Source organism: Erpetoichthys calabaricus, chromosome 3 (genome assembly GCF_900747795.2).
Source record: "Erpetoichthys calabaricus chromosome 3, fErpCal1.3, whole genome shotgun sequence".
NCBI classification, from domain to species: Eukaryota; Metazoa; Chordata; class Cladistia; order Polypteriformes; family Polypteridae; genus Erpetoichthys; species Erpetoichthys calabaricus.
The window spans coordinates 306,736,702-306,749,992 of NC_041396.2; the positions used below are offsets into that span (position 1 = coordinate 306,736,702).

The 13,291-nt window shown below is 43.1% G+C and overlaps 1 protein-coding gene across 4 annotated transcripts in view; it reads right to left on the reverse strand.

Annotated features, from left to right (window-relative positions):
- Window positions 1-13,291, reverse strand: part of LOC114649211 (probable E3 ubiquitin-protein ligase DTX3) — a 69,430-nt gene that overhangs the window by 8,281 nt on the left and 47,858 nt on the right. For all 4 annotated transcript variants that reach the window (XM_051924987.1, XM_028798692.2, XM_028798693.2 and 1 more), the window contains one exon: window positions 2,725-2,942. In XM_051924987.1, the coding sequence (XP_051780947.1) occupies window positions 2,725-2,942 (218 nt within the window). The remainder of the gene's footprint in view (window positions 1-2,724; window positions 2,943-13,291) is intronic.

Sequence of the window (13,291 nt, forward strand, 5' to 3'; positions counted from 1 at the left end):
AATAGACCACCATAAAGGACAATCTGCGGTGGGTTGGCACCCTGCCCGGGATTGGTTCCTGCCTTGTGCCCTGTGTTGGCTGGGATTGGCTCCAGCGGACCCCCGTGACCCTGTAGTTTGGATTCAGCGGGTTGGAAAATGGATGGATGGATGGATAAAGGACAGTAAACCCATAATGAGCAGAGCAAGAGCAGGTAGTAAAACAACAGAGACAGCGTCTGAGATTAAGAACAACATATACGACATTATCTAAACTTGTTTATCCGGAGCAAGATGGCAGGATATCTGGAGCCTACTGCAGCAGGATTGGATGCAAGGCAAGAAAAATCCCTGGTATGCAATATGTATGATAAGGCTGATGTTAACAACAAAAAGAATATGATATTTTAACTATCTATTTTGAGAGAGATAGAAGAACATTGAAAAAAGGGAGACAAATATTTTAAAATATAATTCTGCTAATGGATTACTTTCACAATATCAGGTATTTTAAGTTGTGAATATGAACTAAAAAAGATAAATTAATAAATATGGACTAAATACAAAAACCCATTAGTATGTTTAGTTTTCCATCACTTGTACCTTTGTATCGCTTCGTTGTTAAACGATGTTTTTAAAGCAAAAGTGAGTGGTCAGCAACAATACGCTGATCTTGTATGATGACCTGGTCAGTCTCTCTCGATCAGCGCCATTTAATTTTCAAAAACCGGGAGTGCTCTCCCCTCGACTTTCTCATATACTCAGATATGGGGATGGATATTTGAGGAGTAAACCACAAGACAAGGATTTTATTTTTGTTGTTATTAACATCTTTCAAATAACATAACCATATACTGTAAACTGGAAAGGTGCCTTTCAATATGCAGACAAGTCTTACTTGTGAAAATCAGAAAGTCACACCGCACTTCAAGATGAGCGCTTGGCATATCTTGACAGCCAGTACCCGACAGCTTCAATATGGCAGACCTGACGACGCCCCACCGCCAATGGGCCATCTAAAGAGGTAGTGGGGGATTTGGAAATTGTAGATGGAAAAGTGCTGCTCAGATTAAATAAGCTGAAATCAAACAAATCGTCAGGACCAGATAATATTTACCACAGAGTTCTTAAGAGAGTACAGATATAAACCCTTGACGCATATTTTTAGGAAGTCACTGCGCACTGGAGAGGTTCTGAAGGACTGGAAAATGGCAAATATCATCCCATTATATAAAAAGGGTGACAGAGCAGAACAGAGCAACTATAGGCCAGTAAGTTTAATGGGCATCACAGGAAATTAATGGAAGGAATTATTAAGGAGAAGATTGAGCAACACCTGGCAAGGACAGGAGTCATTAGGGACAGTCAGCGTGAGGTCAGACAAGGGGGTCGTGTTTTACTAACAGGCTGGAATTCTATGAGGAGGAAACAAAAGGATACGACCAGAGAGGAGCAGATGAGATGATTGATCAGGACTGTCAGAGAGCATTTGAGAAGGTGCCACAAGAGAGGTGGAAGTGGGAGTTCAGGGTGTGGGGTGTAGATGGGGGCAGAATTGGCTGAGACACAGGAAGGGTGTTGGGGTGAGGAGCCTTATCAGAATTGGCCGATGTTAAGAGTGGTGACCAGCAGGGGGCAGTGCTGGGGCTGCTGCTATTTTTAATATACATATATAAATGACTTAGATGGGAATATAAAGAACAAGCTGGTCAAGTTTGCAGATGAATCCATTGAATCATCAATGAGGGACTTGGACAGCAGACAGGCTTGGACAGATTTGTAATATCAGTAAATGTAAAGAATTACAAGTAGGAAGTGAAAATGTGAGGTCTGAATACACAATGGGGGTCTGAAAATCGAGAGTTCACCTTATGAGTAGGATTTAGGAGTCATAGTGGACTCTAAGCTATTGACTTCCAGACAGTGTTCAGAAGCCACGAAGAAGGCTAACAGAATGTCAGGTTATATAGCGCCTTGATGTGTGGAGTACAAGTCACTGGAGGTTTATAACACACTGGTGAGACCTCATCTGGAGTCCTGTGCTCAGCTGATGACTCCATAAAGACACAGCAGCACTGGAGAAAGTCCAGAGAAGAGCGACGAGGCTGATTGAGGGCTACAGGGGGTGAGTTATGAAGACTAAAAGAGCTGAGCCTTTACAGTGATGAAGAGGAGACCTGACTGACGTGTTTAAAATGATGAAGAGAATAAGTGCAGTGGATCAAGACGGTGACTTTAAAATGAGGTCTTTAAGAACATGGGGACACAGTTCGAAACTTGTGAAGGGTGAATGTCACACAAACATCAGGAAGTTTTTCTTCACACAAAGAATGACAGACACTTGGAATAAGCGACCAAGTAGTGTGGTGGACAGGAGGACTTTATTTAGGGTCCCTCAGAACTTGACCTGATGTGTTTTTAGAAGAAATACGTGGGGTTGACTGGCGAGGTTTACTGGGCTGAATGGCCTGTTCTCATCTCGATTGTTCTAATCTAACGTGTACACCTCTGGACAGCTGATCACATGACTGCTGCAAGTCAGCTGATCCCTGGTAGATTACATCTAGCCATGTTTGTCTGGCACAGCTCAGGCCCACCAACCTTGACTCTTGGCCTTTCTCAGTTTTCGGGCAGTGATATCACTGCTCCACTCCTTTTCTGGTAAATTCTCCCAACCAACCCCCCCCGCCCCCAAATGAGCTGAGTACTTCTCATTGTTACAAGACACACCCGTTGCCCTCTTACCGGCGCGGTCCTCCCCAGATGCTGGTCTTGTGGTGGATGTCGTTCCAAGTGATGACGTTGCTCAAGCCCGTAGTCATGGAGGTGCCGATTGTGAAGATGAGCCGCTGGTCAAAGGCCTTCCTCAGCATGTGCAGGATGCGGTTTCCTTCTCGGTTGTCCGGCAGGTATGCCACTCGGTTTGTGCCAGGATAGCAGACGCCAGGGTTGACATGCTCTGGCTGGCAAAAAATAAATAAATAAAAAAAAGAATGTCAAGGAAGGAAAGAAGGAACACAAACCTGCAGCTCACGTCAAGTCCATACACACCAAACAATGTGAACCTGCAAACAAACAGGCAAGGCCTCTACTGCAATGGAGGGGGTGGAGGGAACGGAGGGCCAATCAGAGCACAACACGTGTTCTGCTGCCTCTAGGAGGCACCACACCACACGGCCCCTACTTACAATGCAAACAGGCCATTCGACCCAACAAAGCCCACCAGTCCTAGTCAGCTCATTTCCCTAAAAACGACACCAAGTGACGTTTTCAAGGCCTCACCACACTACTTGTTTGCGTATTCCACGCATCTGTGGTTGTTAACGCGAGTGGCGCCTCCGAGCAGCCGTGAGTCGAGGTAATTCTTGGTAGTGAGAACCAATCAGATTGCTTTTAGCTAACAAGAACTGAAAGCTTGGGCCAATCACAGCCTGTGTCGGCTACCAAAAATTGGCCAATCACAGCCTGTGTCGGCTACCAAAAATCGCAAAGGGCGGGCCAGCCTCTTGTCAGTTAATGTATTCTGCACAAGCTTGTTTCAGTCGGCACACAGACGCTTTGTGATTTGCGTTTATTTTTGAACTTTCTACAAAATGTTACTCACGAGTCTTGGTTTGTGCAGATAAATAACCTTAAGAAATAAATATATATTTATTTAATTTTGTCATAAAAGTTTCAAAAATGTATTGATTATTGTTGTTTTACCACCCTTTGACATATGATTACATAGGTGACATTTTGTTTGTAATCTGGTATTCTAAATGAATTATGAACAGACTGATATATTTACATTCACGTACACATTTTTTGAATGATTTCTTTTAAACATTCTTGGTGAAATTTATTACAGATATTAAATATGTGTGCAAAATGTGTAAAGAAAGATATTGTCTTCTTCTTTCGGCTGCTCCCGTTAAGAGTTGCCACAGCAGATCATCTTCTTCCATATCTTTCTGTCCTCGTTATCTTGTTCTGTCACCCCCATCACCTGCATGTCCTCTCTCATCACATCCATAAACCTTCTCTGAGGCCTACCTGTTCTCCTCTTACCTGGCAGCTCTATCCTTCATGTCCTTCTCCCAGTATACCCAGCATCTCCCCTCTGCACATGTCCAAACCAACGCAATCTCACCTCTCCAACTCCAACTTGAGCTGACCCTCTAATGTCCTCATTTCTAATCCTGTCCATCCTCGTCACACCCAATGCCACTCTTAGCATCTTTATCTCTGCCACCTCCAGCTCTGTCTCCTGTGCCACTGTCTCCAGCCCATATCACATAGCTGGTCTCACTACCGTCCTGTAGACCTTCCCTTTCACTTTTGCTGATATCTGTCTGTCACAAATCACTCCTGACACTCTTCTCCACCCTGCCTGCACTCTCTTCTTCACCTCTCTTCCACAATCCCCATTACTCTGTACTGTTGATCCCAAGTATTTAAACTCATCCACCTTCGCCAACTCTACCCCCCTCATCCTCACCATTCCACTGACCTCCCTCTCTTTCACACACATGTATTCTGACTTGGTGGTCCTACTGACCTTCATTCCTCTCCTCTCATATCTGCACCTCTCCAAGGTCTCCTCAACCTGCTCCCTACTATCGCTACAGATCCCAATGTCAATGTATAAATATAATACATTGACTTGTATAATCATCCATCCATCCATTTTCCAACCCACTGAATCGAAACACAGGGTCATGGGGTTCAACTGGAGCCAATCCCAGCAAACACAGGGCGCAAGGCAAGAAACCAATCCCGGGCAGGGCACCAACCCACCGCAGGACACACACCCACCCACACACCAAGCACACACCCGGGACAATTTAGGATCGCCAATGCACCTAACCTGCATGTCTTTGGACTGTGGGAGGAAACCCACGTAGACATGGGGAGAACATGCAAACTCCATGCAGGGAGGACCCGGGAAGCGAACACCGTGCCGCCCTGTATAATCATAGTTTCATTTTACAGAATGAGCTTTAAAAATAATAATATGAAGTGCTGTATAAAAAAATACAAATCATTGAAAATGAAATCTTTTTATTCTTGACTTCATCTTTGCGAATTTAAAAACTTTTTTATTTATTTATTTATTTTAATTCATTGTTTGGGTGAGTTCATTTTTATCTGAAACGACAGATGAACTATGAGTACGTATTCCCTAAATAAAGACCAATAATTCTTAATAAATTACTGCAGTAAAAATTATGTATATACTGTGTGTATATTTATACACACACACACACCTGTAAAAACAAGTGACTAGAATTTTTTTTTTTTTTATGCTTAACACTAATTTCACAAATCGTTCACATCAATACTAATACAGAATAATAATAATTATTATAGTTCTACTCTATATTAACATTGATGTTATAAAATGTTTATAAAATAGACCTACACCTTTAATACACAAAAGACGATTTTAATCATGCTGTAGAACGGCATATACATACAGTACATCTGGAAAGTATTCCCAGCGCTTCATCACTTTTTCCACATTTTGTTATGTCACAGCCTTATTCCAAAATGGATTCAATTCATTTTTTTCCTCAGAATTCTACACACAACACCCCATAATGACAATGTGAAAAAAGTTTGAGATTTTTGCAAATTTATTAAAAATAAAAAAACTGAGAAATCCCATGTACAGAAGTATTCACAGCCTTTGCCATGAAGCTCCAAATTGAGCTCAGGTGCCTCCTGTTTCCCCTGATCATCCTTGAGATGTTTCTGCAGCTTCATTGGAGTCCACCTGTGGTAAATTCAGTTGACTGGACATGATTTGGAAAGGCACACACCTGTCTATAGAAGGTCCCACAGTTGACAGTTCATGTCAGAGCACAAACCAAGCATGAAGTCAAAGGAATTGTCTGTAGACCTCCGAGACAGGATTGTCTCGAGGCACAAATCTGGGGAAGGTTACAGAAAAATTTCTGCTGCTTTGAGGGTCCCAATGAGCACAGTGGCCTCCATCATCCGTAAGTGGAAGAAGTTGGAAACCACCAGGACTCTTCCTAGAGCTGGCCAGAACCTTCCAGAAGGACAACCATCTCTGCAGCAATCCACCAATCAGGCCTGTATGGTAGAGTGGCCAGACGGAAGCCACTCCTTAGTAAAAGGCACATGGCAGCCCACCTGGAGTTTGCCAAAAGGCACCCGAAGGACTCTCAGACCATGAGAAAGAAAATTCTCTGGTCTGATGACATAAAGATTGAACTCTTTGGTGTGAATGCCAGGCATCATGTTTGGAGGAAACCAGGCACCGCTCATCACCAGGCCAATACCATCCCTACAGTGAAGCATGGTGGTGGCAGCATCATGCTGTGGGGACTGGGAGACTAGTCAGGATAAAGGGAAAGATGACTGCAGCAATGTACAGAGACATCCTGGATGAAAACCTGCTCCAGAGCGCTCTTGACCTCAGACTGGGGCGACGGTTCATCTTTCAGCAGGACAACGACCTAAGCACACAGCCAAGATATCAAAGGAGTGGCTTCAGGACAACTCTGTGAATGTCCTTGAGTGGCCCAGCCAGAGCCCAGACTTGAATCCGATTGAACATCTCTGGAGAGATCTTAAAATGGCTGTGCACCGACGCTTCCCATCCAACCTGATGGAGCTTGAGAGGTGCTGCAAAGAGGAATGGGCGAAACTGGCCAAGGATAGGAGTGCCAAGCTTGTGGCATCATATTCAACAAGACTTGAGGCTGGAATTGCTGCCAACGGGGCATCGACAAAGTATTGAGCAGAGGCTGTGAATACTTATGGACATGGGATTTCTCAGTTTTTTTATTTTTAACAAATTTGCAAAAACCTCAAGTTAACTTTTTTCATGTTGTCATTATGGGGTGTTGTGTGTAGAATTGTGAGGAAAAAAATGAATTTAATCCATTTTGGAATAAGGCTGTGACATAACAAAATGTGGAAAAAGTGATGCGCTGGGAATACTTTCTGGATGCACTGTACATTAAAGAGTATCTGTGGTGGATGGCCGGGATACCCCGGATCTGGGGGAGCAGCCATGGGATGCACATTACATCCCCTGGAACACTTGGTGGCAGCCCCCCTGGGTTACATCGGGGCCACACTTATGTTACACAGGACCTCAGCCCTGTTGGGCTCGGTGGTCACTGCCAGGAGGAGCTGCACGGCCTCCTGAGCCCATGTGGGCAGTAACGCAGCCACACTTGGAAGTGCAGCATGAATTCGGTTATATACTGCAGCACCAGAGCCAGATCTGCCAGACTGCAGGAGAGTTTTTACACGCAAGCTGTAAGACTTCTTAACACCAGGCTGCCCCCAAGACCTTCCCACGGCCTCAACCACCTCTAAAAACAGAACTTTTATACATGCGAGCCACTTTCCTGTAAAGACGAGTGTGCAGGTAGAGAAGAACTGAAAATCTCATACTGACCTTTAAGGATTTTGACACTCTTGATATCCTGCTGTGAAACATTCTGACCTGTCATTGTTTACACGTCTTAAACAACTATTATCATACACTGATCATTTCTGTATTATCTATATCTATTATTTATTATATTACATATCTTACACATCGATATTGCTGCTAATTCTTTGTGTTGTCTTTGCACAATGCCTTGTCTTGTTTGTGTTTTAATTTTTAATTTAAATTTTAATTCTTATTTTTAATTTATTATTTGCACATCAGGTTGTTACACTGTGGACCCTGAGCTTCGCAATTTCATCTATCTGTATACTTGTATATGGTTGAGAGGACAATAAAGTTCACTTTGACTTTTGATTATCACCTGAAGCACTTCCGGGTGGGCTATAAGAAGAGCCTGTGGCCACTACTCAGGGCGCTAGAGTCGGGAGGAGTGGTGGTGAAGAGTGTGTCTTGTTTTTGTGCTTTGCTTTATTTTGTTTGGTATGCTTTGGGACTGTGTACTGCCTGTGGGGCATGGCGAAGACGTGCTGCACAGGTGAAGAATATAAATCTTTTTGTTTAGTTTTCATGTGCCTCCATTGTCAGTCTGTGTCAGGTGCCTATATAGCGCCTTTCACAATATCTATACAGTGGAACCTTGGATTGCGACTAACTTGGTCTGCGAGTGTTTTGAAAGACAAGCTAAAGTTTTTAATAAATTTTAACTTGATAAATGAGCGAGGTCCTGCAATACAAGTAGTCCATATACGCTTTGTCCGCCGAGTGTCACGTGATCACAACTGAGCCAATGGTGGTTCTCTTTCTCTCTTGCTTGCTGTGGGATTGTGGGTAATCGTCTCCCATGCTCAGTTTCAGTCGATGTGCCTCGCTCATATAGTCAACATCCATACGAGTGTATACTGTGTACTACAGCATGCTGACCATGTGTGTGTGTGTGCTGTGACATGCAAGTTCCTGTCTTGCACCCCAAAACACGAAGCGGAGTCTCAGTACTTTAGCGACACCAGCTTTATTCAGCTTGAAACAGGAACAGCGCAGTTATTTATTGTAGTGTGACCTGCCACTCTCCTATACACAGACACAGCAGTGTCATTGTCACGTTAGTGGCCAAGTAATCCTGTGACCTGCGCATTTATAATGTTCCTTGTATCACCCATCGACGGCGGGCTCTTATTATAGCAGGTCCGCGATCTTTTTGGATTCACTTTTACGGCGAACTGCTACAGCGCTGGGAGACTGCGATTGCTTTCGGACGCTCTTCCGCATGTCATCCCGTTGGGTGGAATCCCACAAGAGTTTAGAAACTCACTCACAGCAGCCACGATTCTTTTCAAAGGTAAAGTGCAGGTTAATTTGTTTGAAGTATTTTTACTTTATATTTTGTATTAATCATTTCTATATGGATAGTTTTGGGTTGTGGAACAAATCATCTGAGTTTCCATTATCTCTTATGGGGAAATTTGCTTTGAAATACGAGTGCTTTGGACTGCGAGCACATTTCCGAAACAAATTGTGCTTAATTGTGTGTATATGCGTGTGTATGTATATTGTCAAGCACGAGCACTTAGGGAGCCGCAGAAGGACTCTACAGCGAGTGCGAAACCCGAGGCCAAAAAGGAAATGATGAGACACCTAACTTCTTTTTCTTTATTTTCCTAGAAAGAAGGAAACACCGACACCCTGATAATTCATCACTACTGACACCTCCCTAATTTTTCCCCAGATGACATCACATTTCCCAGAAGACACTGCACCTCCTTACCCAGAAATCCTCTGACTGGGGCCGGTCCAACCACTATAAAAAGCTCTCCAGTATACCCTGTAATTTGTCGAATGTGGAATGTCGATCGTGACTGTCTGTAAAACGTTTTTTTTGCAAACTGTTCACTATACGGGGCCGGAAACCCCAAACCTTTATCTTGACTTTGTGCTTTCTTTCTACAATATATTATAAAATATAGGGTGGTCCAGATCCAATTATGCAATTATTGCATTGCACTAAAAGTTGCATAGTTAGATCTGGACCACCCTATATATTATATATATAATTAACTAAGTGGTGTGTGTGCCAGTGGTCTTGTACTATTAACTAGAACACTGCACCAAGTATATAAAATTTTCCTTTGTAAATATTTATTTTTACGCGTTTCAAATTAATTAAATGTCAGCATCAACTAGAATTTATTAGTTCCCAAATTTTATAAATACATACAAAAACAAGGCTGTGCACTATTATTATTTATTCATTCTTATTGTGCTTTCATTTTTATTGTACCACTCTTGATTATCTGTGCAGCCATCTGAGAGCCCGGTAAAGTGAAATGCATTATTATTTGTTATAATTATGATTAAATAGAATGGGCAGGCAGTTTCCTTAAGTGCGATTTTTAACTATGCTTGTTGTCTATTAAACTTTTTTTTTTTTTTTTTAAATCAAAAAATACAAATAAAAACAACTCCAGCAACAATGCAGGATTCAAAGCACCGTTCGTTGAAGAGAAAGTTTTTTTTTAAAAATGTATTTTAGAGGGCGGCACGGTGGCGCAGTGGGTAGCGCTGCTGCCTTGCAGTTGGGAGACCTGGGGACCTGGGTTCAATTCCCGGGTCCTCCCTGCATGGAGTTTGCATGTTCTCCCCGTGTCTGCGTGGGTTTCCTCCGGGCGTTCAGGTTTCCTCCCACGGTCCAAAGACATGCAGGTTAGGTGGATTGGCGATTCTAAATTGGCCCTAGTGTGTGCTTGGTGTGTGGGTGTGTTTGTGTGTGTCCTGCGGTGGGTTGGCACCCTGCCTGAGATTGGTTCCTGCCTTGTGCCCTGTGTTGGCTGGGATTGGCTCCAGCAGACCCCCGTGACCCTGTGTTCGGATTCAGTGGGTTGGAAAATGGATGGATGGATGGATGTATTTTAGATATTTTCTGCCATTCAGCAATGGGCCATGAGTGGGAATTGGATCTGGATCACTGCGATAATTTCTGGTAGATCGTCTCTCAAAAATCATAGCTATACCTCGACTTATGGGCGCAATGCTGAAGACTTTGGATTGCAAACCCTGAGGCCGTGGGTTCAAATCTCACCACTGACACTACTGTGTGACCCCCTGAGTGAGTCACTACACCCACCTGTGCGCCAGTTGGAAAAACAACAGGAATGGAAGCTACTGTTTCATAAATGTGGTAAAAGCGTCAGCCAAATAAATAAATGTAAATGTATGGAAAAAGCTTTCAACATTTGGACAAAATCCACCCTTACATTTCTAACCGTGTTCTTCATGAAGTCACAGCCTCATTTCCCGTCACCACTGTAAACACTTCAGTCAGGCCTCGTCTTCATCACTTTGAACGTGAGGCACATGTTAAGCCATTTGTCACATGACACATCCTACGGGGGAACCCGTATCTCAACCAACAGCCACTATATGGAAGCAGGCAGCCAGCCAGCCCACCCACCCACCCACTGCCGTGGGAGTCTCTGCTATTGTGATGCCATCTAGTGGACAACCATAGATTGGTTTTTCTGGGGAAAGTAAAGAGTGTCTGGAGTTGTGTGGTTGTGATCAAGTGAGGACTTCATTGGCTGGCAGAGCAGCTTACCACCTGACCCACTGAGACCACACCCCCTGCATTCAAGATATCTAGCTGTGCTCCACAACCAAGGGCGCAATTTCCTGCATGGCATTATGGCGCCTCACCCCTGTACAATTTTCTGCAATTCCCTTAATGCTGTGTTTGCTGATTGGTAACGATCAGTGTTTAGGAGTAGGAATGTCACAAGAAGCAAACGTTTGGATTGGATTCAGTAACCAAGTTATGAGAACATATGTGATGGATGGCCAGGAGCATTACAGGACCAAGGGAGAGGCCGTACTCATGACATTATCTCCCCCAAGACACTAGAGGGCAGCCACATGGGTTTGCTACAGCACCATGGATCCCTGCAGGGCATGCTGGGAGTTGTAGTTTGGAACAGCCCTGCTGGGTGCCGCCAGGGGGTGCACACCTGGAAGAAGGTTGAGAAACACCCTAAAAGGATCATCTCGCCAGCAATGAGGGAGCCAGGGTGGGTAGGAGAGAAGAAAGAAAGAAAGAAAGAAAGAAAGAAAGAAAGAAAGAAAGAAAGAAAGAAAGAAAGAAAGAAAGAAAGAAAGAAAGAAAGAGGAAGAAAAAAGAAAAATAGAAAGATAAAGAAAGAGTGAGAGATAAAGAGAGAGAAAGTTAAAAGAGCAAAGAAAAAAGAAAAGAGAAATAGAAAGAAAGCACGAGAGAAAGAGCAAGAGATAAAGAAAGAAAGAGAAAAAGAAAGAAAGAGAAAGATAAAAGAGATAAAGAAAGAAAGTGTACTTATATGTTGGTGCTTTGTACTGAGCTGTGTAGTGGGGGTCTGCTGAACTCATGTCTTGGTCGGTCTGGGTTGGGGCCGAGGGAGCGGTACGCCCCCTGGTGGACCACATATAAGAGTGTAAACTTTTTTATGGTATCAGTAGTAGCAGGGGAAGCCAGGACTGCACTCAAGTGTGACTGTCTTCATTCAGGATTGACTTTAAAATTCTGCTTATGGTTTATAAAGCCTTAAATAATCTCGCCCCATCTTATATATCGGAATGTCTGACGTCTTATATTCCAAATCGTAACCCCAGATTCTCAAATGAGTGTCTCCTTAGAATTCCAAGAGTAAAACTTAAAGAAGTGGTGAGGCGGGCGGCTTTCTGCTGTTGTGCACCTAAAATCTGGAAAAGCCTGCCAGTAGGAATTCGCCAGGCTAATACAGTGGAGCACTTTAAAAAAACTGCTGAAAACACATTACTGTAACATGGCCTTCTCATAACTTCACTTTAATTTAATCCTGATACTCTGTATATCCAATTTGTTATAATAACTATTCATGGTGGCTCTAAAATCTGTACTAACCCCTACTCTCTCTTCTGTTTCCTTTTCCAGTGTTCTTTTGGTGGTGGATTGTGCCACCACCATCTACTCAAATCACCGTGATGTTCCAACATTGATGGATTAGAAGCCAGAAGTCCATGTGACCATCAGCATCAAGTGACTCTGTGAGAACCCTAACTACAAAGAGGACTATTTCATTTATGTTAGGTAGAATGCCCAGAGGGGACTGGGTGGTCTCATGGCCTCAGACCCCCTGCAGATTTTATTTTTTTCTCCAGCCGTCTGGAGTTTTTTTTTTTGTTTTTTCTGTCCCCCCCTGGCCATCGGACCTCACTCTTTTTCTATGTTAACTAATGTTGTCTTATTTTAATTTCTTATTTTGTCTTTTATTTTTCTTTTCTTCATTATGTGAATTTCCCCTTGGGATTAATAAAGTATCTATGTAAAGCACTTTGAGCTACTTCTTGTATGAAAATGTGCTATATAAATAAATGTTGTTGTTGTTGTTGACTGCATGTGGACAAATTAGTGCAGAAGTAACAAAAATACATAAGAAAAACGGGAGTAAAAGCCGCATAAAAAAAAAAAAAAAAAGGCTCCCACCACATTGACACGCCTCAAAATGCTTTTGAGTTCATGCAGGAGAATTTCAGCACACAAGTGCAGGAATTGTACTTGTTACCGCAAAATAAATAAATAAAATGCAAAACACGCACAGAGGCTGGCATTTGTGCCACTTTTATCACATTAGATGTTAAATTCAGAAAGCCTTTTGTGAGCTTTGAGGGTGAAATAACACTACCGACCACAGGAGGTGTAACTGGTGCCACTGCTCTACCGCCAAGCTGTTAGCCTGCCTACGGAAAAGTCATCTCAGATCAAAGAGCACCAGTCCTTTCATCTGATTGGCCGGCCCAGCTCCACGTTTTGACTTGGCCTCTGGGATTTCACATTGGGACTCTGATTGCCTTGAATTGATGATTTTGAAAGCTTTGCCTTTTTTACCCTTATGT